Source organism: Rhinopithecus roxellana, chromosome 15 (assembly GCF_007565055.1).
Source record: "Rhinopithecus roxellana isolate Shanxi Qingling chromosome 15, ASM756505v1, whole genome shotgun sequence".
NCBI classification, from domain to species: domain Eukaryota; kingdom Metazoa; phylum Chordata; class Mammalia; order Primates; family Cercopithecidae; genus Rhinopithecus; species Rhinopithecus roxellana.
In genome coordinates this window covers 11,104,376-11,128,232 of record NC_044563.1, presented here as the reverse complement: position 1 = coordinate 11,128,232, position 23,857 = coordinate 11,104,376, and the positions used below count along the sequence as shown (strand labels likewise).

The following is a 23,857-nucleotide window of genomic DNA, read 5'->3' as shown; positions in this document are numbered from 1 at the left end:
CTTCGCACAAAAGAGGGGGCCAGCTGAGGAGGGGGCGGCTGTAGCAGGTGGGAGGGGTGGGGCCTTGCCCCTCCCCCTCCTAACCTTGCACCCTTGCCCCTCGATGAGTGGGTTGTTCGCTAGGAATGCGCCTTCCCTCTAGACCCTGTGGCCCCCACAGTCGCCCCAAAACTCCTAGGACACACTTCCTGTGTCGTGGTCCACCTCCTAGGCAGAAGCCTCATTGCATCCGGGCCTAGGGACTCTCCCAACCCCCGCCCCAAGGAATAAACCTCCCCTCCCTGTCCCCACCTCCAGAGCAGAGTCTTCCTTTGGCCCAGAGTGCATGGCTCTAGATAGAAATAAAGAGAATGAGGTTCTTAGGGGGCGGGGAAGAGGGATGCTGGGGCCGGAGGGAATCCAGTGGCTGGGGATCCCTGCTAGAGAGACTGGGGGTACCTGGGGCAGCCCTGGAGTAGGGAGGCAAGAAATAAGCAGGATGCTGAGCCTGGGGGTGAGGGTGAGGAGGCCAGGCCCGGGTCCCCAGGTTTGAGTCTGGAAAGGAGGCAAGGGGGGATGGGGGTCTCAACTGAGGCCCTGCCTAATAGGGGGCGGGGGCAAGATGGAAGACAGCACGGTAGGAGAGGCTGGTGTGCAGCAATGGTTGCCTGCCAGGCAGGAGGGGAGAGAGATGAGAGCCTCTCCAAAGGGTGGAGGTGCTGGGGACAGGGATGGCGCCCTGCCACTCAGGAGGGGTCGGCCTGAGAAGACTCTCTTAGTCTTGGAGCAGACCTCCTTAGCTCAGACCGGCCCCTGGTCCATTCATTCTCCTCCTTTGTCCAGACCTCCCCACCCTGGGGCTTGGTGCCCAATCCATGATTTAAGAGGAGGATAGAGGCTCCGTAGCCCTGGCCCGAGGTGTGGCGGGCAACGTGGCCGCTGGCTGGGTGGCCCCATGTGGCTGGACAGCGCAGCAGCCGGGTGGGGTTGAGCCTGGCTTTCCCTGGTTGTCCGCAGGAGCCCCCAGGAACGAGCGGCCCCAGCCGGGTCGTGGCCCGACCGCAAGACCCCGGCCGCTCGGCCGCAGGCAGCGGGTGGGGGCAGGGATCCCTGGCTGGGCCCTGGGCTGCTTCTAAATTTAGGAATCTGATTACAGAGTGGCCGAGGAAGGGAAGGGAGAGAAGGGCGCGAGTGCGGGCTCGGCTCAGTCTGGGCACAGCGGGGTGTGCCCGGGTGGAGGTGTGTCCAGGAGACTGGGGCTCCGGGTGGGAGGGGCGGCGGGCGGGGGCTTCAGCTTGTGTGCGCGGCAGCACGTGCCCCGGGCGGCGGGGACGGGCACGGGCGCAGCTCGCAGGCTCGGAGCCGCCGCCGGTGTGTGCGCTGGCTCTTTGTGTGCCTGGCAGGGTGGCTGGGTCTGGCTTTGAAAGTCTCTGCCCACCCCCTCCCCCATCTCCGTCTGTGCCGCTCTACCCGCTTCCCTGTCTGTCACTCTGCCCATGCTTGTCCTGGGGGAGGGGGATGCTGCTTCCAGCTGGGGTGACAGTAAACTCAGTGGGGAGGAGACCCAGTTCCTCTATCCCCTGCAGCCCAGACCTTCCCCTACACCTCCCACTCCCCATCCCTCAGCCCTTGCTACCACTGTTTAGGGGTGCACACTGCAGCAGTTAAAGGGAACTGGGGCGACCCTTGGGGACCCACAGATCCACCAGAAGCCAGGCTCTGGCTGGGTAGCACTTGGAGGAACTCATTCCTTGCCTGTCCAGCCTCCCATCCGTTCTGGCCCCCAAGGGCGCATGAAGGGGGGTCCCCCCTGCGGAAGGGGGGGCGGGGAGTTTCTTGGCAGGAAGGGAAATGGAAGGAAAAGCTGGGCTCCACCCGGGCGGGCGGGCAGGCGGCCCCAGGGCCCCCGGGGCAGGCGGCAGTAACCCGAGCCCACTGGTGTGTGGTGCTGGTGTACGCGTGGGTGGGGCTGACCCCCGGCTACTCCTGGGGGGCAGTGGGGTCTCCCCCAGGGGCAAATCTGGGAGCCCAGGGACGCGAGGGGTCCCCCGCAGCGGGACGCGTGCCCCACCAGGGTCCTGATCCCACCCCCTGGAGGTCTGGCCCTGGCCCCCAGGCCCCGCCCCCCGGGCCCTCCTTCCCACCCCAGGGCCAGATGTTCAGCTGGCGGAGGCATCGGCTGGGGGAGGGGTGCTGAGGCCGCAGCCGGCACTACTTCCCTGCCAGCAGCTTCATTGTGTGCGCGAGGAGCGAGCGGCGGCGGAGAGCGGGCGAGCGAGCGGCAGCCCGAGCGCGGCGGGGAGAGCGAGCGCGCCGGAGAGGGTGCGAGGCGGCGCCCGCGGCTGCGCTCCGCCCGCCTCCCGGCAACTCTGCCCAGCGCCGCGCGCCGTGCGCGCCGTCCCGCCGCCGCCGCCGCCGCCGCCGGGGCCCCGGCGGGCTGCCGTCGCGGCAGGGGTCTGCTTGGGACACGGGTCCCCGCCCGGGGACTGGGGCATCCCCGGCGCAGCCGAGAGCCGCAGAACCCTGGGGGGCGCAGATTACGCTGCAGCGGCCGACCGCTGAACGGCGTGGGCAGGTGGGCGGTGGGGTTCCAGGGCGCCCCGAGGACCGGGGACCGCGACTTAAGGGGAACCCCAACCCTGAAGGGCGTACGTAGCAATCGCGCCCCAACCGCACCGGACCTTGCGCTCATCCCTTGCGTCCCCCACTTCTGCACAAACTTTTCTGACGCCCTGGCTCTTGGGGGTCGCGGAGAGCGCTGGGGCTGCCCGGTGGGCTCCCACCCCGCCGGACCCTAGCCACGCTGACCTCCTGCCTCTCCTAACCTCAGTGGCGACCTCTCCAGGCCCGGCCAGGCTAGGCACTCGGAGCGAGTGCAGCAACCACTGTCGCTCTCCGAAAGCTCCCGCGCCCCCCCCGGGGCAGCTGGGCGGGGTAATGCCCTCGGTGATGGAGAAGCCGAGCGCGGGCTCCGGGATCCTGTCCCGCAGCCGGGCCAAGACGGTGCCCAACGGCGGACAGCCCCACTCGGAGGATGACAGCAGCGAGGAGGAGCACTCGCACGGTGAGCCCGGTGGCCTAGGGTTAAAAGCGCGCCGGCCTTGGGGGAGCGGAGTGGGGCGGGAGGGGGAAGAGTTGCAGACCACGAGCGTGTTACACTGATGGATCCTGCCTCTCCTGGATTGGAGCCTCTGCTTTGCTTCTCCCCCAAGCCCAGGCTGCCGGCACAGCCAATCTGGAACCTGGGCCCCTAGCTGCTGTGGAGGCGTCCTGTCGGCCCCTCCCCTGCCCTCAGCTCCTCAGGGACTGAGACATCCTTCCCTTGCATAGAGTGGATCTCTCATACCTTGCCATCTTGCAGGGGACTGAGGTCTGGCTGGAGCAGGGGCTGGAGAGACACCTCCACACAGAGCTGTGAGGCTCCTGTGGTGGGGAGGAGCCTTGGGTTCCTTGCAGGGCTGTGGTCCAGGTCTAGGGGCTGCCCTCCAACCCGGCTCCCCTCCCCCCAGCCGGAACAAAGCACTGTGCTTGGCCTGGGCTCTAAAACCGTCTCCTTGTCCACCCTCCAGCCCCAATGGCCATGGCTGGACAGGGTCTTTTCCTCTTCCAGTCCCTTCTGTGGCTGCAGGTAACTGAGGGGGACAATCAGGGAAAAGTGAGCCTCCTGGAAGGTGGGGGCCCTGGGTGGTCAGGAAGGAGAACTCCAGGCCAGCCACCTCCCCCGCCACATCCTCTCTCCCGTCCGCCCTCCCTGGAGTCCTGACTACCTCCCCCTTGCTCCACAGACAGCATGATCCGCGTTGGAACCAATTACCAGGCCGTAATTCCAGAGTGCAAGCCTGGTGAGTGGCAGGACAGGCTGTGAAGTGGGGTGGGGGTGGAGGCCCCGGGCTTAGCCTGCAGCCCCACCTGGGGTGCCCTTGGCTGGCTCCCCCTGGGAGGACAGGCTGGCAGGGGTGGGTGGCCCTGCGGCATGGTTAGCTTTCCTGCCCTGCCTTCCTGTCTGGGTCTCTGCCCCTCCTTCCCTTCTGGGCCTCAACCTCCCTGGCTCCACTCCTCTGCTGCCCTCTGGCCATGGGTCCAGCCAGGCTTGTGCCACCAGGCTGATCTGAGTGTCTTCCCTCCTGCTCCTCGGCCTTTCAGAGAGCCCTGCACGCTACAGCAACAAGGAGCTGAAGGGGATGCTGGTGTGGTCACCCAACCACTGTGTGTCAGATGCCAAGCGTGAGTGGGGCACAGCCCTGGGAGGTGGGGGCTTGGGTTCATCCCAGCTCCAAGCCAACTCTTCTCAGAAGGGGGCTGGAAGCTGAGGTGTGTGTGGGTCCAACCCTTGCCCTGGGGCTCGTGTTCAGGGGCCTGGCCGCTGGGGGGTGGTCCCTTTCTGGACAGGCCTGGGTTAGGAGTTATAAGCCCCTTCACCAAGACCCTGCCCCTCCTGCCCCTGCAGTTGACAAGTACATTGCAATGGCCAAGGAGAAGCATGGCTACAACATTGAGCAGGTGAGCCTTGGCCCCCAGGGACTTGGGAATGGGGTGGAACAGTGCTGGGGGCAGCTGAGCCTGAGCTGCCCCTTGCCCCGGGCCAGGCGCTGGGCATGCTCCTGTGGCATAAGCACGATGTGGAGAAGTCGCTGGCTGACCTGGCCAACTTCACCCCATTCCCTGACGAGTGGACAGTAGAGGACAAGGTGCTGTTTGAACAGGCCTTTGGCTTCCACGGCAAGTGCTTCCAGCGTATCCAGCAGATGGTAAAGCCCTTCCACCCCCACTCCCTGGCGCTCCTCTGCCCCTCCTTTCTGAAGAGCTTACCTGGGGCCCAGAGTCTTGAGTGGGCCCCAGCTTCTGGCGTTGCCTCCTCCAGCTGCCCGACAAGTTGATTCCCAGCCTGGTGAAATATTACTACTCTTGGAAGAAGACCCGCAGCCGAACTAGCGTGATGGACAGACAGGCCCGACGGCTGGGGGGCCGCAAGGACAAAGAAGACAGGTGGGGGCAGGAGCAGGCACTGGGCATGGGGGTAGGTAGAGCTCCTGGCACCTGCCTCATTCCCTCCCTGGCCCCTGTGTCAGCAGTGATGAGCTCGAAGAGGGTCGAGGAGGCGTGAGTGAGGGAGAGCCTGACCCTGGAGACCCTAAGAGAGAGGTGAGCTCCCAGAGCCTCTGGGCTCCGCCTGCCTGTCCTCTTGCCTCTCTCAGGCTCTGCACCACCTACCCGCCTCTCCTTTCACTGGCAGCCTCTGCCCTCTCGGCCCCTGAATGCACGCCCAGGCCCTGGAAAAAAGGAGGTCCAGGTATCTCAGTACCGCCACCATCCCTTGCGAACCCGGCGTCGCCCACCCAAGGGCATGTACCTGAGCCCTGAGGGCCTCACGGCAGTGTCAGGAAGCCCGGACCTTGCCAACCTCACGCTCCGAGGTCTTGACTCTCAGCTCATCTCCCTCAAGCGCCAGGTGGGGCCCTGGGAAATGACGGGGCTATGCAAAGGGGGCACTCAGCACCTGGGAACTGAAGTCTGGGGGGAGCTGAGGTGTAAGCGAGATGGTTCAGGGGCCGAGCCCCATCCTCTAGGACTCTGGGCAATGCGGTGTTCTTTTTGGGCCTTCTTTTAAAAACTGGTCTATAGGCTGGGTGCGGTGACTCACGCCTGTAATCCAGGCACTCTGGGGGACTGAGGCGAGCGGATCACCTGAGGTCCCGGGTTCAAGACCATCCTGGCCAACATGGTGAAACCCCATCTCTACTAAAAATACAAAAATTAGCTGGGCATGGTGGCACACGCCTGTAATCCCAGCTACTTAGGAGGCTGAGGCAGGAGAATCCCTTGAACCTGGGAGGCAGAGGTTGTAGTGAGTGGAGACTGCACTACTGCACTCCAGCATGGGCAACAGAGTGAGATTCTGTCTCAAAAAAAAAATAGGCTGGGCACGGTGGCTCATGCCTGTAATCCCAGCACTTTGGGAGGCCGAGGTGGGTGGATCACGTGAGGATGGGAGTTCGAGACCAGCCTGACCAACATGGAGAAACCCTGTCTCTACTAAAAAAAATACAAAATTAGGCCAGGCGCGGTGGCTCAAGCCTGTAATCCCAGCACTTTGGGAGGCCGAGACGGGTGGATCACAAGGTCAGGAGATCGAGACCATCCTGGCTAACCCGGTGAAACCTCATCTCTACTAAAAAATACAAAAAACTAGCCGGGCGAGGTGGCAGGCGCCTGTAGTCCCAGCTACTCGGGAGGCTGAGACAGGAGAATGGCGTAAACCCAAAAGGCGGAGCTTGCAGTGAGCTGAGATCCGGCCACTGCACTCCAGTTTGGGCGACAAAGCGAGACTCCATCTCTAAAAAAAAAAAAAAAAAAAAAAAAAAAAACATAAAAAAATACAAAATTAGCCAGGCGGAGTGGCAGGCGCTTGTAATCACAGCTACTCGGGAGGCTGAGGCAGGAGAATCGCTTGAACCTGGGAGGCGGATGTTTTGGTGAGCTGAGATTGTGCCATTGCACTCCAACCTGGGTAACGAGTGAAACTCCGTCTCAAAATATATATATATGTGTGTGTATGTGTGTGTGTGTGTGTGTATATATATATATAAAATAAAAATAAAAACTGGTCTACAGAAAGGGGAGAACCCCAGCGGCTCCCCTACTGAGTAGTGCAGGGGGAACAAGCCAGATGGTGGACGGCAGAGAGCTTTGCCGGGGCAGTGGTGCTGGTGTCTATGCAGAAGTAGGGTCCTGTGAGGGGCATGGTGGTCTGCCTGAGATGGGAGTCTGATGTTCCTCCACTTCCTGGCCTTCCCAGGTACAGAGCATGAAGCAGACAAACAGCAGCCTGCGCCAAGCCCTGGAGGGCGGCATTGATCCACTCCGCCCCCCGGAGGTATGGCGCTCTTTAAGCTAGGGTGCAAAAGGGGATTTCTCTCTGGAGGTAGAGCAGAAAGAGTACTACTTGGGGTGCAGGGCTGCCATTTGCATGGTTTTGAGTCTAAAGGATATGTGTGTTCCTTGCTTTCCAGGCCAACACAAAGTTCAACTCGCGCTGGACCACAGATGAGCAGCTTTTGGCTGTCCAAGGTGGGTTAAACTGTGGTGAGAAGAGAGGACCCCAGGAATCTATCTCCCCACCCTCCAAGGAGTGCGGGGGGCAGAGGGGAAGGGTCAGGGAAGTAACTAGTTCTGAGGGGTATTGACGCTGCTGCCCTTTTGACCCTTGCAGCCATCCGTAGGTATGGCAAAGACTTTGGGGCTATTGCAGAGGTGATTGGGAACAAGACTCTGACCCAGGTGAAGACTTTCTTTGTGAGCTACCGGCGCCGCTTCAATCTGGAGGAGGTGCTGCAGGAATGGGAGGCTGAGCAGGATGGGGCCCCTGGAGCCCCGGTCCCCATGGAGGAGGCTAGGAGAGGGGCTCCATTGCCAGCCCCAGCCCTAGAGGAAGATGATGAGGTGAGAAGGGGGTGAGAGAAACCCCTCAGAGAGAAGAGGTGAGGCGAGGCGAGGCAAGGCGCTGCCTCGGTCCTTAGACTGGGCTGAGGGCGGGAAGAGCCTGGCTTCTCACTCTTTTCTCTCCCCTCAGGTCCAGATTACAGCGGTCTCCACGTCTGTGCCCCGATCAGTGCCCCCTGCGCCACCACCCCCTCCACCTCCCACCTCGCTGTCCCAGCCGCCCCCACTGCTGAGGCCACCTTTGCCCACGGCTCCCACTCTGCTCCGACAGCCACCCCCACTGCAGCAGGGCCGCTTCCTCCAGCCCCGGCTGGCCCCCAACCAGCCCCCACCACCTCTCATCCGCCCCGCTCTGGCTGCCTCCCGCCACAGTGCCCGTCCTGGCCCTCAGCCCCCACCCACCCTGATTGGAGCCCCTCTGGAGCCCCCGGCACCCTCACTCTGAGCCCTGTGGCCCTCCACCAACCACAGGCTCCAGGATCCCTTTGCTGGCCATCCCCAGGCATCTCTGGTATCACCGAGGACAGAAGGGACTAGGGATCTGGCGGGGTCTTTGGAAGACCAGAGCTGCGCACAGCCCAGCCCCGCCCTGTGGGTTCTGCATGTGTTCCTGGCAGCTGGGCCTGTCTCCTGGGGCCATGGCCAGGCTCAGGGGCCTTTGAGCTGGCCTGAGGGCACTTTCGCTTCCTGGCTGGGACTGGGATGGCTGCCTCCTAGTCTGCTGGGGCTTGGCCTCTGGGCTCTGCCCTTTATGTGTCGGGGGTAGTGACCTTAGCATGGGGTGGGGAGAGGGCAGTTGGGTGTACTGGCTGTTCTCATTCCTCTTTCCCTTATTTTAGCAATAAGTCTGGGGTGAGGTGGGGAGGGAGGCTGCAGAGGGGGAGGTGGGCAGAGGAGCCTTACAGCAGCAGAGGCTGGAAGAGAAGCTCTGTCTTCAGGGGCCAGCTGGGAAATGCTAAGGAGCTGAGGGTGCCCACCAAACCCACCTTCCAGAAACTTGGAGAAATGGGGGTTGGGAATTTATGCAGACATGGATTTATTTTTCAACATTTTTTAAAAATTAAAAAAAAAAATAAAACCTAAGCTTACTGAGTTTTCTTTCCCTTTTGGTGCAAGGGGCCTGGGCTTTGCTTCCTGTCTGTGCCCTGTGGGTGGGTGGGGAGCTGGGCCCACCCAGCACTGGCCCCAGACAGGAATCAAGTCTCTCCTGCAAGGCAGGCAGGCTGGGCCACATCTTGCCCACAGGGGACTGGGTCCCTGCCTGGCTGGGAGAAGAAACAGGAGGAGGCAGCTCAGATTCCAAACATTCTCTTTATTATGTGTTTGATCCAGAGGAGAAACTAAGTGCAGGGTTGGGGAGGAGGGGGCTAGCCGGGGAGGGGCCACCTTGCCTGGGTGCCCCGGGCCCCTACCCCCTTTGGGAGCCAAGCCATGCCCTCCCGGCCCCCTCAGAGCACCCGGGCTGTTCCATAGGGCAGGAGGGGAGAAGGGAGGGAGGGGGAGCCCTTGGTCTGAGCCGCAGTAGGAGTGTGGGGCAGGAGGGCTGAGGTTGGCGAGGCCCCTTCCTAGGACGCAAGGGCTCGACTTAATCGCTGAGCCTGGCCTGGGAGCGGGGTGATGAAGAGGGGTGGAGTCATCATAAATCAAAAAAAAAAAAAAAAAATAAAATAATAAAATAAAAAATAAAACCCATCACAAAAAAATGTACAACTCAGGTGAGGGTAGGGGCAGCCTCTGTGTAAGACTCCCTCCCCCAATTTCTCAAGAACAGAAACAGTAGAGAAATAAATTAAGGGATGCAGTGGCCACCACCAGCCAAGCGCCCAAAACCGCCCATGCCCACACTGGCCACTGAGGGCAGCAAGCTGGGAGTCGCTTTGCCTATCTGTCCCCCACCCTGTGGAGGGCAGATGCTCCCAGCCCTGCTGCCTAACCCAGCCTTCTGCCAGGTGGCCCTGGAGGCCCTGGGCAGTGTCTCCTGAGAGGAGGGGGCGACAGTGTCAGGAAGAAAAGGCAAGGCTGAGAGATGAGAGTGGTGAGGGAAGTCACTGCTATGGAGAGAGCTGGTGCCCAGATTAATGCCAATGAAGGGAAAGCCATGGGGAGAGGAAGGGCGAGGGGGCTGTGCTTTCAGACAAAGGCTCCCCCATCACAGAGTGCCCAGTGGCCCTGCTCTGGAGACCAACAGCCCAAGCGGCCCCCCTGGGGACCGAGGAGCCAATTTGCCCTGCAGTCCCCTCCCCTCTCCCAGCCCTGGGGTCAGCCCCTCCTTCTATCCGGGAGGGGTGGGAGAAGATGGCACAGACTTTGAGGAGGGAACACACGTCCCCACAGCAGCTTGTGGAAGGAAATGCCCAGCTCTGGGAAGGAGGGGCAGAGGGTACAGTGTGGAGGGGGGCGGAGCCTTGGGCCGGCCCTCCAGCCTCGGCAGCCCCCGAGCAGCCCCCAGTCCCACCCACTGCAGGGCTGCGCAGCACCCCCGCCCCCTGCCCCGCCACCCAGGCCTCCAGCCCAGGGGCCTGAGGTCAGGGGAAGGCCACCTCTGGTGGTTTGCTTGGAGGGGAAGGAGGGAGGAGAGGGAAGAAGCCCACAGCGGGCCTGGCGGAGGGCCTGACGGGAGCTCCACCACTCTTGCCTGAGAGTGTTCCAGCCCTGAGCCACCCTCCCGGGAAACCCCACAGATCCAGTCTCGACTGTCCCAATGGGGCAGGGAGGAAAGGTGGCCGCTGGGATTTTTTTTTTTTTCTTTTTTCTTTTTGGTAATAAAAAATTTCTTGGTTTAGGCGAAATACTCTGTGCAACCGCAGTACCGAGGGGGAGCCCTGCCCCCCCCTTCCACCCTCCCCTTCCTTTGCCTCCAGTGGGGGAGAGGGGAAGGGGGAATCTCTGGGCAGGGGTGAATGTGGGGGGCGGGAGAACAATCTCCCACCCCCCACAAACATGTAAGAGAAAACTGAGAAGGGCCAGGGAGGGGAGAAGTGCCAGCAGGGGAGACACACCAATCCATCGCTGCAGTCTCGCCCAGGTGGGGCGGCGCGGCGGCCCGGCGGCCCGGCAGCCCGTCCAGCTTGCCCGCCCCCGCCGCCCCCGCTCCTGGCAGCCTGTTAAAGCTTCAGCTCGTTGGCTATTTTGGAGGCAATGTTTTTGAAGGCCATGGAGGTGCCCGATATCCGCTTAAATCGAACCCCATTGAGAGAGAGCCGCGGCAGTTTGCACACCTCCATCTCCCACTGCACGAAGTCCTCGTGGCCCGGCGTGCCGTGCATGCACAGCAGCATGTATTTCTCATGCAGCTCGCTCTGGCAGCTGTTCGCGTCCAGCACCTTGCGGATCTCCCGCATCATCTCGTTGGGCTCCATGGAGCTCGTGGTCTTCATACTCCACGTGAAGCGGAGGGAGCGGGGTTTGGCCTCCCGAAATTCTTCCTTTTCTTTGTCGTTGACGCCACTGCCCACCACGTGAGGTCTGTGGAGAGGGCAGAGGCGGGCGTCACGGGGGGCTGAGGCACCCCACCCCAGGAGGGCCACCCTGGCAGACAGCCCTCGAGCCCAGAGAGGAGAGCGGGAGGGAGCAGGAGCAGCCAGGCGCGGCCCCTAGCTGCGGGGGCGGAGGGAGGCAGTCCTCCAACCCCTATGTTTCAGGACAGTGAAGGGGAGAAGCCAGCCTTGGGGTAGGCGGGGTGGGGTCAGGGAAGACACCGGTGCCCTCAATAGCACGAGCATAGACTCTATCTCCAGAAAGAAGCCTCGCAGCACAGGGAGGTGGGATAGTCCAGGGGTAGGAATCTGTAGCCCCGACCACCCGACCCAGAACTCCGACATCCGGAATATACCAGACCTGAAGAGAAGGGCCCATTAACTCCTGCAATTGGGTTTGGGAAGGGGAAACTCTCTGAGGAAAGGGAAGCCCCAGAGGGTAGGGACAGGGCAGAACCACGGGAGGAAGAGCCAAGTGGCAGAAGGAAGAGAGGAGCAGGAGGCTTGTGGCAAGCCCGGTGGCCCGGGCAGGGCCAGTGCTGGCTCCAGCCCTCTCACCTGAGCGTCTCCACTCGGTCTTTGCTTTCAGGTTCATTCAGGTTCCTCAAAAAACAGAGCGAGGGAGAGTTTAGTGCTGGGATCTCTCGCTCCTTCCGCCGCCACAGACCCAGATGAGAGTGGGTCTGGGGAAGTGCCACCAGTGGGTGGGCAGGACCCAAGCCCAGGGCCCTCTGCCCATCACCTGGCAAGCCAACAGGGCTCTGCAGCACCTCACACTGGCGGCTCAACCATTTCTTTCCAGCAGGGAGCCCAGCACATGGGGCCTGTCCCTCCCCACACTCCCAGATCTGTGTCTGTGCCGGGGAGAAGCCTCCGCTCTGGGGGAGGAGGGGGAGTGGCTGTGCACGCACTTCACTGAGCACACCGAGCACACAGCCCGGCACGAGGCTGCTCCCCCACAACCAGGGCTCACGCGCTCTTCTGGGGGTTGCGGGTGTGAGTTTTTGGAGCCACACGCTAGGGTCTCAGGACTGCAGTCCTTTTGGAGGAAAGGGGCTGCAATGCTTTGGGTCTCTGTAGGAGGAGGGGCTGTGGCTACCCAAGGGTCTCTGTCAGGAGGCTCAAAGTGCCAAGGCCTGGGTCTGCATGGTAGGCACCTGGGGATGGGTGCCTGCTGCTGAGTGGAAAAGGCCGCCTCCTCCGACCTTTCCCAACTCCCCTACCTGCTGGCCTGCCAGGCCATCTGCTCATACACAGGGAGGACGAGGGCGGGGCGGGGCAGACACCTTGGGTGGGTGGGTGGGGAAGAGGTCTGGCCCCGCTGAGCGGCTTCTCCAGCTCCTGGCTGGAAGATGGGTGTCTGGAGCTAGGAAATTGGGGATTGCAGAGGGAGGATGTGAGAGGAAGGAGAAAGAGCAGCAGCACATAGAAATAAACAGGAAGACACAACCAACACAGGGGTGCACACAAGCGCACTGTGAGCAGGGAGCCCGGCTGTGCGAGGAAGGCACCCCCCCGCTCTCTCTAGATGCCCTGTGGTGCAGCCCCCTGCTGGGGCCCCTTGAGGCAGCAGCCAGCCAGGCAGTCAAGAGCTGGGTGAGAGGAGGAGGGAATGGGGAAAGCCTGAAGACCCTGTCTGGATGTTCCTCCATCAGCTGTGGCACCAATGTGCCTGCCAGGCATCCCAGTTCCAATGCAGGGCCTGAGCAGACAGCCCTGGGGAACAAGCACTCTTAACCTGGCCCTTGGTCTTCAGCTTGGTATTTGGCCCCCGAGGCCTGCAGAGAGGATGAGCATAAGGCCAGGGGTGAAACAGCCAGGAAGGGGCCCATGAAGGGAGACCCCTGAGCAAGGGTGCAGAGATCTGTTGTTTTGCTAGGGCTTGGGGTAGAACGGCCCTTGCCCTGGAATGTCCCAGCTCCCAGCACTTTGGAAGGGACAGGCCATATCTGGAGAAAACAGCCTAGAGGAGAAGAGGCTTGATTTATCCAGATGCTGCTGGCGGCAGGGGTGCTAGGGCAGGGGTGCGGGTGGGTGGGGCTAGTTCTGCAGGAGCTGCCAGGAGGGGGTGCTGTGCTCCATTTGTGAGACGAAAGCTCCTAAGGTGTGGAGGATCTAGACTGAAACCTTGGGGCCCCAGGGTCCCTGTAGTGTCTCCAAAGTCGTGCCATCCCATAGGCCAAGGGGAAGAGGTCACACAGCTCTGAAGTTCAGGAAGCCCAGGAGACAGACAAGATACCATCCCAGATGCACTTGTAACCCTGGAGCTTCCTCACAGCGCATGCACATGACAGGGGAAAGGGCCAGGAAAGGATCCCAACACTTGTGACCAAAACCTGGAGTGAGGGGGAGTGGGGATGGGGTGGGGTGGGTGAGAGGAGACAATCTTAAAGGGAGGCTTCCCTCAGACAGTCTCCCCTTACTTGAGGACAGGCGTAACTGTGGGCCCAAGGAAGGCCCCTCATTTTTAAAGCCATTTGCCCTGAGTGGGCCAATGTGGCCTCTTAGCCCTGCCTGTTCGTACTGGGGGCACTGAAGGCAGGCCCTGTGCCGTTGCCCAATCAGAGGCAGTCTTCATCCCTTTAAGATGGCAGAGAGAGGAGGGCCACACAGACTTGGTTAAGCAGATGGAGGAGAGTAAGAGCCAGAAAAGGGGAGTTAGTGATGGAGGCAGGACACAGGACACAGGACACGGACACACGGACACACACACACACACACACACACACACACAGCGGGCTCAACGCCTACCTTCTGGCAAACCTGAAAGACAGATTTCTAAAAAAACAAACAAAAAAAAAGACAAAATAAAAAAAGAAATAAAAAAAACCAACAAGACGGTATGTGGATAAGCAGGTGGGGAGTGGCTTTACAGGTTCAAGGGTCATCCCGTTTTCGGAAGAGCCGCTCAGCGAGACTAGAGTCCCAGGCTTTCAGACCTGCCCACCCTCTCTGCAGGCTGCATTCTGGGGCTCAGATGGGGCAGTGGCTTTGGCTCCTCCAGCAGAGTGGAGTGAAACGTAGAGGAAGGGCAGGCGAGCCTGCTCTCTCAAAGCCCCTGCTGCTTCCTGAGCTGCTACTCCAAGGCAGGGAGAGGAATGGGCAGGACAGGGACGCGGAGCATCCCAGGAGGCCAGCCAGTTGGCTGGATGCACTTCAAGCTGCCCCTCTGTGGTGGCTGGGGGCTCAGGTGTGAGAAACCCCATGAAGAGATCCCCACCCTGGGTCCAACACAGGAAAGCTTTGGCACAACCTTTGGCACACAGGAACGCTTTGGCACAACCTCTGGTTAGGTTAGGGAGGAGGCCACTGTGGGCCCTCGCCAGTGATTTCATTTATAGGTTTCGCCCTAAGAACCCCTGGGCGGAAGGGCATGGCTGTGGCTGCAGCCAGAAACAGAACCAGCTAAGGGGAGAGGCAGTCTAAGGGACAAGAGACCAGGACAAAATTTTCCTTGCTGGCCCCAGCCTGGCTCATGCCTCATGACTTTGCAGCTGCGTCACCAAATATAAGTTTCCATGGGAACCCAGGAGAGAAGGGGGGGCTTTTATTTTAGCATCTGAGTTCACACTCTCCTAGAGAGGAGGCGGCATCGGCCATCTGCTTGGGGCCAGAGAATGAGGGGTGCTTGTAAGGAGTTGGGGAGAAGCCTAAGAGGGGTGGGCCTGGGCACATAAGGTGTTGACAAAGACCCAATTTCTGGTGCTTCCCGAAGCCTCTTCTAACCCCAAGACCCAATACCGGTACAGTGTCCCAAATCCCAACCCCCAACCCCCAACCCACTCCCAGTCAAGTAGGAAGGCCTGGCCTAAGCCTCTCTGCCACCCAAAGCTCCTTGCTTACCTGCGTACAAACTTGGAGGTGAACTTGCTGAAGATGCTCCCAGAGGCCCCCCGCCGGCCCTGGCTGTGGCCAGAGGGAGAGGCTGGGGTCACACCATAGGGCAAATTCTGCTGGTCCCGCACCTGTCGGAGCTGCCCAGCATGGAAGGTGCTTCGGCTGGACACACCCCGGGGGAAATTAGTTCGGTCTGGGGCTCCACCACTGCTGCTGATGTTGTGGGCGGATGGGGAGGCGACAGGGACACGTTGGGGGGCTGTGCTGTGAGAAGAGAAGTGGGGTTGAGGGGGACGAATTAGGGTACAGGACAGCCATCATCACTGGGCACCTGGACACCCTGTGGTGGGGACAGGGAGGGGATGCCAGGGCAGAGGCAGCCATCACGAGGACACAGAAGGAAGGGCGTGACTATTGAGGACAGTGGTGAGAAGGAAGTCTTGTGGAAGTGGAAGGAGATGGTTTGGGAAGGGAGGGAGGGAGGCAAGGAAGGACCCGTGTGTGGAGTGTGGTTTAGGCTGGACAGAGCGGCCTCCCTGGGAGCCGGGCAGACTGGACCCTCAAGCGGGCAATGGGGACCAACCCTCGAAGATTGAGTCCCTGTGAGGCCGACTATCCCCGGGGTCCCTAAGGAAACCCAGGAAGGTTCAGAACAAAAAGGTTTCCCTTTGGAGCCTTAGGACAGCTTCCTGCATACCTGTTCTGAGAGGGAGAACTGGAAAAGAGGGGCATTAACGCTCTTTTTTGTTCCCTCCACTTCCTGGCCGCAGGGGACAGACCCATTTCTTGTGGCTAAGATGACAAGAACAGAGCAGGACCCCCAAGTGGGAGGAAGAAATTGCTGGGGCAAGGGGGTAGGGTGGGCTGAGGGCAGCAGGTGCAGCAGCTGCCCCAGCACACTTGCCTGGGCCGCGGCACCTCACAGTTACTCTCCGTGGGGGGCAGCCCAGAGGCCTTGTTGGGGTGCACGGAGGCCGACATGGATTTCTGGTGCTGGCGGGGCCGGGCCGCAGAGACTGCGGCAGAAGCAGAAGCCGTGGAGGCCCGGGACCCTGGCATGGTTAGGCTAGGAGACAAAAGCAGCGGAGAGGCCCGTGTTAGGGGTGAGTGAGGGCAGGAGGCCTGGATTAGGAAGCAAGGGCAGGGGAAGGGCCAGAGCTGGGGAGCTCCAGCAGGGTAGAGGTCAGGCCTGGGCAGCAGCGGGATGCAAGTCAGAACTGAGGAATGCGGGGCTGGGAGTGGAGGTGAGTGAGGTCGGGAAGCAACGAGGTGGGTCAGAGCCTGGGAAGAGGAAACCAGAAATGAAGGAGAGCAGACAAGGGGCTGCTGCCTCCAGGCTGCACTGGCCTCCTAAGAATTCTAAGAACAAGAGAGTTTCTTCTACAGAAAGAGTGGGGTGTTGCTGAGGGGAAGCTTTCAGAAACTCTGAAGAGATAGAGCCAGGAATGCAACACTAAGAAATGCGGCCAGTGAAGGCTGGGGAGCTCTGGTCTCATGGGGATGGCTGGAGTCGCCCTCTATGTGTACACCCCTCAAGATGGGCATCTCTTGGTTCTGCCCTGAGCTGGGACCCCCAACACAAGGCCTTAGGTGCTCATGTCTAGAGGAGGGCAGCTGCCATGCCCTGGCCGTGGTCGAGAAGCGAGCATGCAGCTGAGATGGCCACAGTCAGCCCCACACCTGGCAAACTGCAAGAAGCAGTCAGAGGAAGATGGGGAGGAGGCAATGGCGTGGAATAGGGGAGGGGAAAGCTGGACTGGACACAGCCAGGATGGAACTCCAGGGAGCAGGGAGCAATGCGCTGGCAGGGACAGGAGACGGTGCTGCTGACAGACATCACCCTGTGAGACGTGGCTCCTAGGGAGCGAGGCAGGCAGGGCCCGGGTCTCTCACCTGTCTTTGCCATTCTGGATAGAGGCCTGGCCGAGGCTGGCCCTCTCCAAAAGTGGGGAATTCCTGCTTCGATTTGTGCTGGTGGAGAGGACGCTGTTCTGTGGGGAATAAAGGGCAAGCGTTCTATCAGAAAGCCAAAGTGGTCTACAGCCAGGTTCTCCCCCCAGGTTCATGGAACAAGCTTCCCCTCCCTTCCACCTGAAGCAGACAGTGGTAGGTTAAGGAAAGGATTCTGCTTTTACTCCTGGGAGCGAGGCTTCCTACTGCAAGCAGAAGTGGCAGCCAAAGGGAACAGTCTGAATTAAGAGAAGAGCTGCCTCAGAGGGCAGGCCCCACCGCAGGAAGGAAGGAGAGGGCGGGGGCTGCGGCTCACCGTGGAAGGGGTTGGGGTGGTCTTCTTCCTCTCCAGGCCGGGCAGGGGGCTGGCAGGCACCTTGGCTGTGCTGCTGGCTTTCCGCCCCGACTCCCGGTCTTCCTCGGGCCGCTTATTTTCTGCATTGTTACTCTGAGTCTTCTTAGAGTAAGAATTAGAGGTGGGAATGGCAGGACCAGCTGTTGGGCCAGAGGGAGGGTGGGAATGGGTAAGGCCAAGGGGTCCACTGAGTACCAGCCCCATGCATGCTCATCTCCTACAGGGCTGGCCAACAACCCAGCAAGCCCCCATTCCACAGAGGTGAGGGAAGGGAAGTGGCTTGCCCATAGCCGTGCTACTAATAACTGGCTGAACAAGGACTGAAACTTAGCTCTATTACCCAAGTCCCCACAGAACCTGTGACCTCTCTGGAGAGGGGTGACTCCCTACCTACAACTCCCAAAAGCATTTACCCTGGTCGCTGAAGCGCCGCTGCTTGGGATTGGCCGACACGCTGCGCTGTACCTTGTGGGATGGGGATGGGGCGCTGCTATTGGTCAGATCAGCTGAAGGCCGGGGCTTCAGGGTGATGGTGTCACCTTCCAGCTAAAAGAAACAGAAAACAGCTTCAAGGGAGGGCAGAAGTCACATGGAAATCCCTACAGATGGACACACTTACACATACCACCCTCTCCCAACACTCAAACACCCAGGATCATACCAGACATCCACCTGTAAGACCAATAAATCCCCCCTTCACCCTGGAGACACACATGCTCTGACACAGACACTGACAGACAAAGCCTCAGAGAGGAATACATAAGCCACACACCCAGACACAAACATCCACAAGAACACATGTCCAGATTCAAGACCACTCCCCTCAACACAGAGCAATATGGGCCTACACCAAGTGGCAGCAGGTGCCTCTTTTTTTTTTTTTTTGAGACAGAGTCTCGCTTTGTCACCCAGGCTGGAGTGCAGTGGCACGATCTCAGCTCACTGCAAGCTCCGCCTCCCGGGTTCACGCCATTCTCCTGCCTCAGCCTCCAAGTAGCTGGGACTACAGGCGCACACCACCATGCCCCGCTAATTTTTTGTATTTTTAGTATAGACGGGGTTTCACCGTGTTAGCCAGGATGGTCTCGATCTCCTGACCTCGTGATCCGCCCGCCTTGGCCTCCCAAAGTGCTGGGATTACAGGCGTGAGCCACCGCGCCTGGCAAGCAGGTGCCTCTTAAGGATCCCACCACCAGAGGGACAGCAGGGCAGGGAGGCTGGGAGTTCACGTGGGGGGACACAGATGATGAACAAAACCCAAATGGGCAGAAGAACAATCACAAAGTCTCCAGATCCACAGACGGGAAGACGGACACATACACACACACACACAGATACACAACCCAAACATAAAGCACTAGACAGAAGCAACAGACTCAAAATAGCCGGGTGTGGTGGCGCACGCCTGTAATCCCAGCTACTTGGGAGGCAGAGGCAGGAAATCACTTAAACCCGCGAGGCAGAGGTTGCAGTGAGCCAAGATCCTGCCATTGCACTCCAGCCCGGGCAACAAGAGCGAAACTCCGTCTCAAAAAAAAAAACAAAAAAAAACCAACAGACTCAATCTTCTGATCAGATACACACACAGACCCCCCTGCCCCACACCCACCCACCCACCCACCCACGCAGAAATATACACTTCCAGATACAGACACAAAGATATCTAGATCAACACAGAAGTGCTAGCCGATGACCTAGACACATCTAATCAATGCAGACTAACCTAGATCAACTACTCACCCGTATTGAAACTCTGACCCAGTCTCACACCGACCCTAACAGCTTTCTATTAATTCAGTCATGGAGATCAGTGAATGGGCCAGAGGACCTTAGACACCAAAGCTGAGGCTTAAAATTGGTGAGCAGAGAGCACACCTACTCAGAGATGAGCTTCTGCCCTCAACAGGTGTTAGAAGCATGGGTGCTACTGACAGTGAGGCTGGCCAGGTCAGAGAATGGAGCGGGGAGCACACACCTCGGAGCTCTTGTAGCCCAGGAGCAGATAGGTGGCCATCACCTCGTTGTATCTCTGGCCCACCAGCGAGTCCTGGATCTCTTCCCGTGTATAACCCATGGACACCATCAGCTCTGCACAGGGGGACATATAGTTAAGACTGGCCTCAACTCCTAGGCAAGCTTAACCTCACAGCCCGGCACAGCCTCACCTGTCCGCCGGGGGTCCTTGTAGTCAGGGAGTGGCTCCACGTAAGGCTTTAGTTCATCATCTTCGTGACCCACATTCATCCATCGATCTTTCATGATTTGCTGGGGAGCACAGAGAAGGAAAAGGGCAGGGGGAAGAAAGTCAGCTGGAAAGTTTCCATGGGGACCCCAGGCCCTTCCACCAGTTAGGCTCCACCGCTCACCTCTAAAGTGCCTCTCTTGCTGGGATTAAGAATGAGAAATTTCTTAAGCAAGTTTTCACAGTCCGTGGACATGTAGAACGGAATACGGTATTTTCCCCTCAGTACCCGTTCCCGCAGCTCCTGTAGGAGGATCCAGGGTTAGAAAATTGAAATTATCCCAAGGCCAAAGGAAGAAACATAATATCCAAGATCCTGAGAGCCTAGGCCTGGCCAGACATAAATGAAATATGGAAGAAGGCAGAGAGCCTGGGACAAGACACCTCACCAGAGAGGCAAGTGAAGTCAAATACCCTCGTACCCTCTAACTTGACCAGTGCGAGGCCTGCAATCCGGAGTGCCTTGGGGGATGAACACACACACAGTTTATCCCATCTTTCGAGAAAGGAACTGAGGTTATTCATTCCCAGGTGCAGAAGGCCTTTGACTGCTGCTACCTCAGCAAGCCCTTCTCTGAAGCTTTGGCTTGGGACAAATGTAGACAGGTGGCAAAGGCGGGAGGTCAGGGCTAAGACCAGAGGCCGAGAGGAAATGAGAAGCAATAAAAAGCTTGCACTTCACTCCACCTTGAGATTCTGTCCATCAAAAGGCAGGGATCCGCTGACCAGTGTATAGAGGATAACTCCTAGGCTCCACACATCCACCTCGGGTCCATCGTATTTTTTGCCCTGGAAGAGTTCTGGGGCAGCATAAGGGGGACTGCCACAGAAGGTGTCCAGCTTGTTCCCAAAGGTGAATTCATTGCTGAAGCCAAAGTCTGCAATCTTGATGTTCATATCAGCATCCAAGAGCAGGTTTTCTGCCTGGGAGGTAAGATGGAAAACATCAGGGAACCAAGTGAACCAGACTAAGGAAAGGCCCTGGGCAGGAAGGAGCTGAGGGGAATGGGAGAACAAATGGAAAGTCATCTTCAGTCTCAGAACTTTCTCCACCAACGTCAGGGTAGGGCTTCAATCGGCGTGAATAGGCTGGGCAGGAGGAAGGCAGTGCAGGCCACTCCTCACACGGGCAGCCATGGGAGAGATGGGAACTGAAGGCCCAGAGACCCTGTGAGCTGTGCAAAGCTACAGCATCAGGCCCAGGTTAATCAAATCATGTCTGTGAGGACTCAGCAACCAAGAGACTCACAGGTGTCCTCAAACTTGAGCATCGTGGTAATAGAGATGGTATATGCGTGCCTGCCTGAAAAGCAGCTGGGATACAGCTGTGGAACTTTCAGCACTCTTCCCTGGGTCGGCTACCAGGTTGCCTGAAAGACCAAGAAAGCCAAGACCAAGGAGTGCGCCTGCCTCTCTTGGCAGCACTGAAAGGTGATGTGCCAAGAGGTGAAATGGCAGAGGCCCCCTGCTCAAGGGCTGGAATGGAACCCGAGGTCCAGCCACAAGGTCTCTATCAGAGGCAGCCCTAGGGGCTTTCTGGTCATCTCAAAAAAAAAAAAAAAAAGAAAGGCTGGAGTTTCCTGAACACTCAGGGCCTGATGGTTATTGATGGTTTTATCATGGAGAACCAAGGGGAACAACCTGGCCCCCAATCAAAGGCACAAGGAGAAGTGCATGCCTTACCTTTAAGTCTCTATGGACAATGAACTTCTGGTGACAGTACTGTACAGCAGACACTATCTGAAAGGAAGGAAGAAGGGTTAACCCAGGGGTGCCTGAGGGTGGGCCACAGGGGCTGGCAGAGCAGTGATCCTGTGACCTAGTGCTAAGCTGCCACACAGATAAGCAGAGCCCAAAGTACCCTCCAAGGGCCACTTACAGACAGGCAGCTTATCCTTACATGTCAAACCCCAAAAGGCAGAGGTCAGGTCCAGATCCTATGGAGGGAGTCACACCTACCTGGCGGAATTTGGCTCGAGCCTCTTTTTCTTTCATCCTGCCATGAGCCACTAGGTAATCAAATACCTCTCCTGTAAGAGACCAGGCAGGGATCTCAGTCAGAGCTGGCTGGAGGTGGAAGAAGTGGGGGCACAATAGGAAGAGGCGTTCCACACCTACCGCCACTAGCGTACTCCATGACAAGGTAGAGCGTTTTCTCAGTCTCAATCACTTCAAATAATTTAACTACAAGAGAAAAGGCCAAGCCTTAAGTCAAGAAGCAGCAGGGGCCACATACTGCTCTAAAACATGTCCAGGAGCATCCTAGGGATGAAAGTCTCCCCTCCTTTCATGATCCCCCACTCCCAAGAACAAGTTCCTCTCATGCCAGCCAAACTGCTAAGGACAGCCCAGTGTGCCAGAAGGGGAAACGGATTTTGAGCTGAGCTTCCCCAGGGGCATCCTTGAAGACCGCAGACTCCAGAAGGCAGTGTGCCTCGGGGAGAAGATGACATGCTGGAAAGCAGAGCCTTGCTGTTGGGGAAGAAGAGAGAAATGACAACTTGTGCTCACCTATGTTGGGATGATTCAAAACCTTCATTATTCTTACTTCGCGGAATAGCTGGAAGATAAAATACCAGGGGTCATGCTTGCTCAACTTGCTCCCCTCAGGTCCCTCCAAACAGAGCCCCTGCTAGGATTATTTTTTTCCCAAAAAAAACAAAACCAGGCAGGGAAAAGAAAATAGGGTGGTTGTCTAGCTCATGCGCGGCCTTCCCCGTGGCTGGAAAGTCGGGGAAGCTGGAGGAGGGCTGGCTGTGGGGACGTGCTACCCGGGATGGCATCGGGATGAGCCAGCCGTGCCCTCTGCTGCGTCTACCAAATCCAGCCCCAAAACAGCAGGCAATTTGGCTGGGTGCCTCTGCTGGAGGGAGTGTGAGCCCATGTGCGTGAATATTCAGAACCCGAGCTGCTGCCTTGGTTCAGTGACAGTACACACCCCAGCTTGGTCTGTGTAAAGGGGTGGTGGAGCACCAGAGGGGGACCCCATCATTTTCTGACTTACAGTAGTCAGAGGGCTCTGTTCCAGGGGATAGGCCTTTCCTTCCTGGGCCTCCAGGGTGGTGACAGAAGAAGCCACTCCTATATATAGCTGATGCCAATTTTAATCAAATCCACCTCCACACACTCACGCTCTCTTTGTGAAACAAAACCAGGGGCTCCAAACCATGTATTTTCACAAAGAAAGATGACAGAAATGAACTCCTTCCCTCTGCGGGGGCCAGAGAACTGGAGGTGGGGCTTTTTGTAATTCCAGGCCTCATCACTTGCACAAAGAGCAGAACTAGTTTTTGTTGTTGTTGTTGTTGTTTTTTGTATTTTTAGTAGAGACGGGGTTTCACCGTGTTAGCCAGGATGGTCTCGATCTCCTGACCTCGTGATCCGCCCGTCTCGGCCTCCCAAAGTGCCGGGATTACAGGCTTGAGCCACCGCGCCCGGCCTTTTGTTGTTGTTTTTGTTGGGGGGTGTAGGGGAAGCCCTAATTCGAGATATGGTTTATGGAATAAAGTGAATACATTTGTTTCCCCTTTAATGATGCCCCAGAGCTTTCCTGAGCTAGAACGGAAAAGAAGAAAAAGGCTTTCCAATCTTCAGGAACCCAATGCTGACCTTACCCTTTATTAGAGCCTAGGTTTTTCTTACTTTTTTCCCTGGCCCAACAGATATTTTGGAAGAAGAGGCAAAAAGCCTCGATACCACCCTCTGGGGTGGTAATGGGGAGCAGCACTGAAATGGGGCCAGAGGCAACTGCCAAGGCTTCTTCCCCTAAGGCTGCTCACCTGGCATGGAAGTGGCATTCTTCTGGGAGAACTTGGGGTTTTCTGGGCTCGTCTAGACCCCTGAGGGGGCTAGCTTCTTCAATGTTCATTTTTTAGGGATTATTGCTGAGATCACATTTTTGGCCAGAATCAGACTGGCTTTAGTAACAGAGTCTCAAAAGGTTTTGAAAATGGCTCTGTTTGTCCGGTGTCGGTGCCTTCCACAGAGCCAGGAAGAATCAGGGAGAAAAACAAGGTAGGGAGTTAAGATGGCTTGGTGGACTGGCGATTATTACGATGGCAGGCTAGACTGCTCCCAAGGCCAAATGGCCCATCCCACGCTGACTTCTTCTTCTGTGGGGCTGGAGCCCGTATGTCAGGAGCAGCCCTTTTTCCCTTCCTCCTGGAAAGCTCCAAGCAAGGACACCCTGGTGATGACAGCAATGATTCCACTGAACTGAAGAACCCTTGAAGGGATTCCAGGGGTAACAATTAATAGGAAACACCTTGGTTCTGGCTATTTGCATGTCAGGGGAACAACTCATCCACTCTAATTCCATGAGCATTGCCCTCAACAACAATCCTCAACTCCTACTCCTAAGGTTCCCAGTATCACTGTATCTGACTCTAATGTTAGCACGAATCATGCCTTCTCCTAACTCAACTACCACAATATGCTTATGGAGAAAATATCTGATTTGCCACAAGATGAACAGAACTAGGTTTTGTTCAGAAAATTTGAGCTGGAGCTCATTCTCTACAATGTAGCTGGCACAGAACCCAGCTGCAGGTTCCCTGTTTCCTCTTATTCTTGTATTTC

The 23,857-nt window shown here is 58.2% G+C and overlaps 2 protein-coding genes across 11 annotated transcripts in view; one reads left to right on the top strand and one right to left on the bottom strand.

The window, feature by feature from the left end:
* Positions 1 to 2,189: 2,189 nt before the first annotated feature.
* RCOR2 (REST corepressor 2) lies at positions 2,190 to 8,511 on the top strand. Of its 2 annotated transcripts, XM_010376803.2 has the most exons (12): positions 2,190 to 3,043; positions 3,765 to 3,821; positions 4,123 to 4,203; positions 4,427 to 4,479; positions 4,566 to 4,727; positions 4,841 to 4,965; positions 5,052 to 5,121; positions 5,213 to 5,428; positions 6,776 to 6,853; positions 6,990 to 7,047; positions 7,190 to 7,419; positions 7,550 to 8,511. In XM_010376803.2, exons 1-12 carry the CDS (start codon positions 2,917 to 2,919, stop codon positions 7,862 to 7,864), a joined length of 1,572 nt encoding a protein of 523 aa, XP_010375105.1. In that variant the 5' UTR covers positions 2,190 to 2,916; the 3' UTR covers positions 7,865 to 8,511. The 2 variants fall into 2 exon arrangements, with proteins under 2 accessions (XP_010375105.1, XP_030773163.1); XM_030917303.1 differs by lacking the exon at positions 7,190 to 7,419 and having other exon boundaries at positions 2,213 to 3,043.
* Positions 8,512 to 8,711: 200 nt separating this feature from the next.
* MARK2 (microtubule affinity regulating kinase 2) overlaps positions 8,712 to 23,857 on the bottom strand; it is a 75,680-nt gene continuing 60,534 nt past the window's right edge. For 2 of the 9 annotated variants that reach the window (XM_030917299.1, XM_030917300.1), the window contains exons 4-19: positions 21,791 to 21,839; positions 21,398 to 21,463; positions 21,239 to 21,309; positions 20,963 to 21,019; positions 19,967 to 20,203; positions 19,404 to 19,523; positions 19,203 to 19,302; positions 19,013 to 19,125; positions 17,451 to 17,583; positions 16,999 to 17,177; positions 16,626 to 16,723; positions 15,637 to 15,798; positions 14,739 to 14,996; positions 13,647 to 13,673; positions 11,454 to 11,498; positions 10,524 to 10,884 (exon numbers count right to left, since the gene is read on the bottom strand). In XM_030917299.1, the coding sequence (XP_030773159.1) occupies positions 10,524 to 10,884; positions 11,454 to 11,498; positions 13,647 to 13,673; positions 14,739 to 14,996; positions 15,637 to 15,798; positions 16,626 to 16,723; positions 16,999 to 17,177; positions 17,451 to 17,583; positions 19,013 to 19,125; positions 19,203 to 19,302; positions 19,404 to 19,523; positions 19,967 to 20,203; positions 20,963 to 21,019; positions 21,239 to 21,309; positions 21,398 to 21,463; positions 21,791 to 21,839 (2,076 nt within the window). Of the gene's footprint in view, positions 10,885 to 11,453; positions 11,499 to 13,646; positions 13,674 to 14,738; positions 14,997 to 15,636; positions 15,799 to 16,625; positions 16,724 to 16,998; positions 17,178 to 17,450; positions 17,584 to 19,012; positions 19,126 to 19,202; positions 19,303 to 19,403; positions 19,524 to 19,966; positions 20,204 to 20,962; positions 21,020 to 21,238; positions 21,310 to 21,397; positions 21,464 to 21,790; positions 21,840 to 23,857 lie in introns of all 9 variants that reach the window. The other 7 variants (XM_010376748.2, XM_030917297.1, XM_030917302.1 and 4 more) reach the window with 7 other exon arrangements.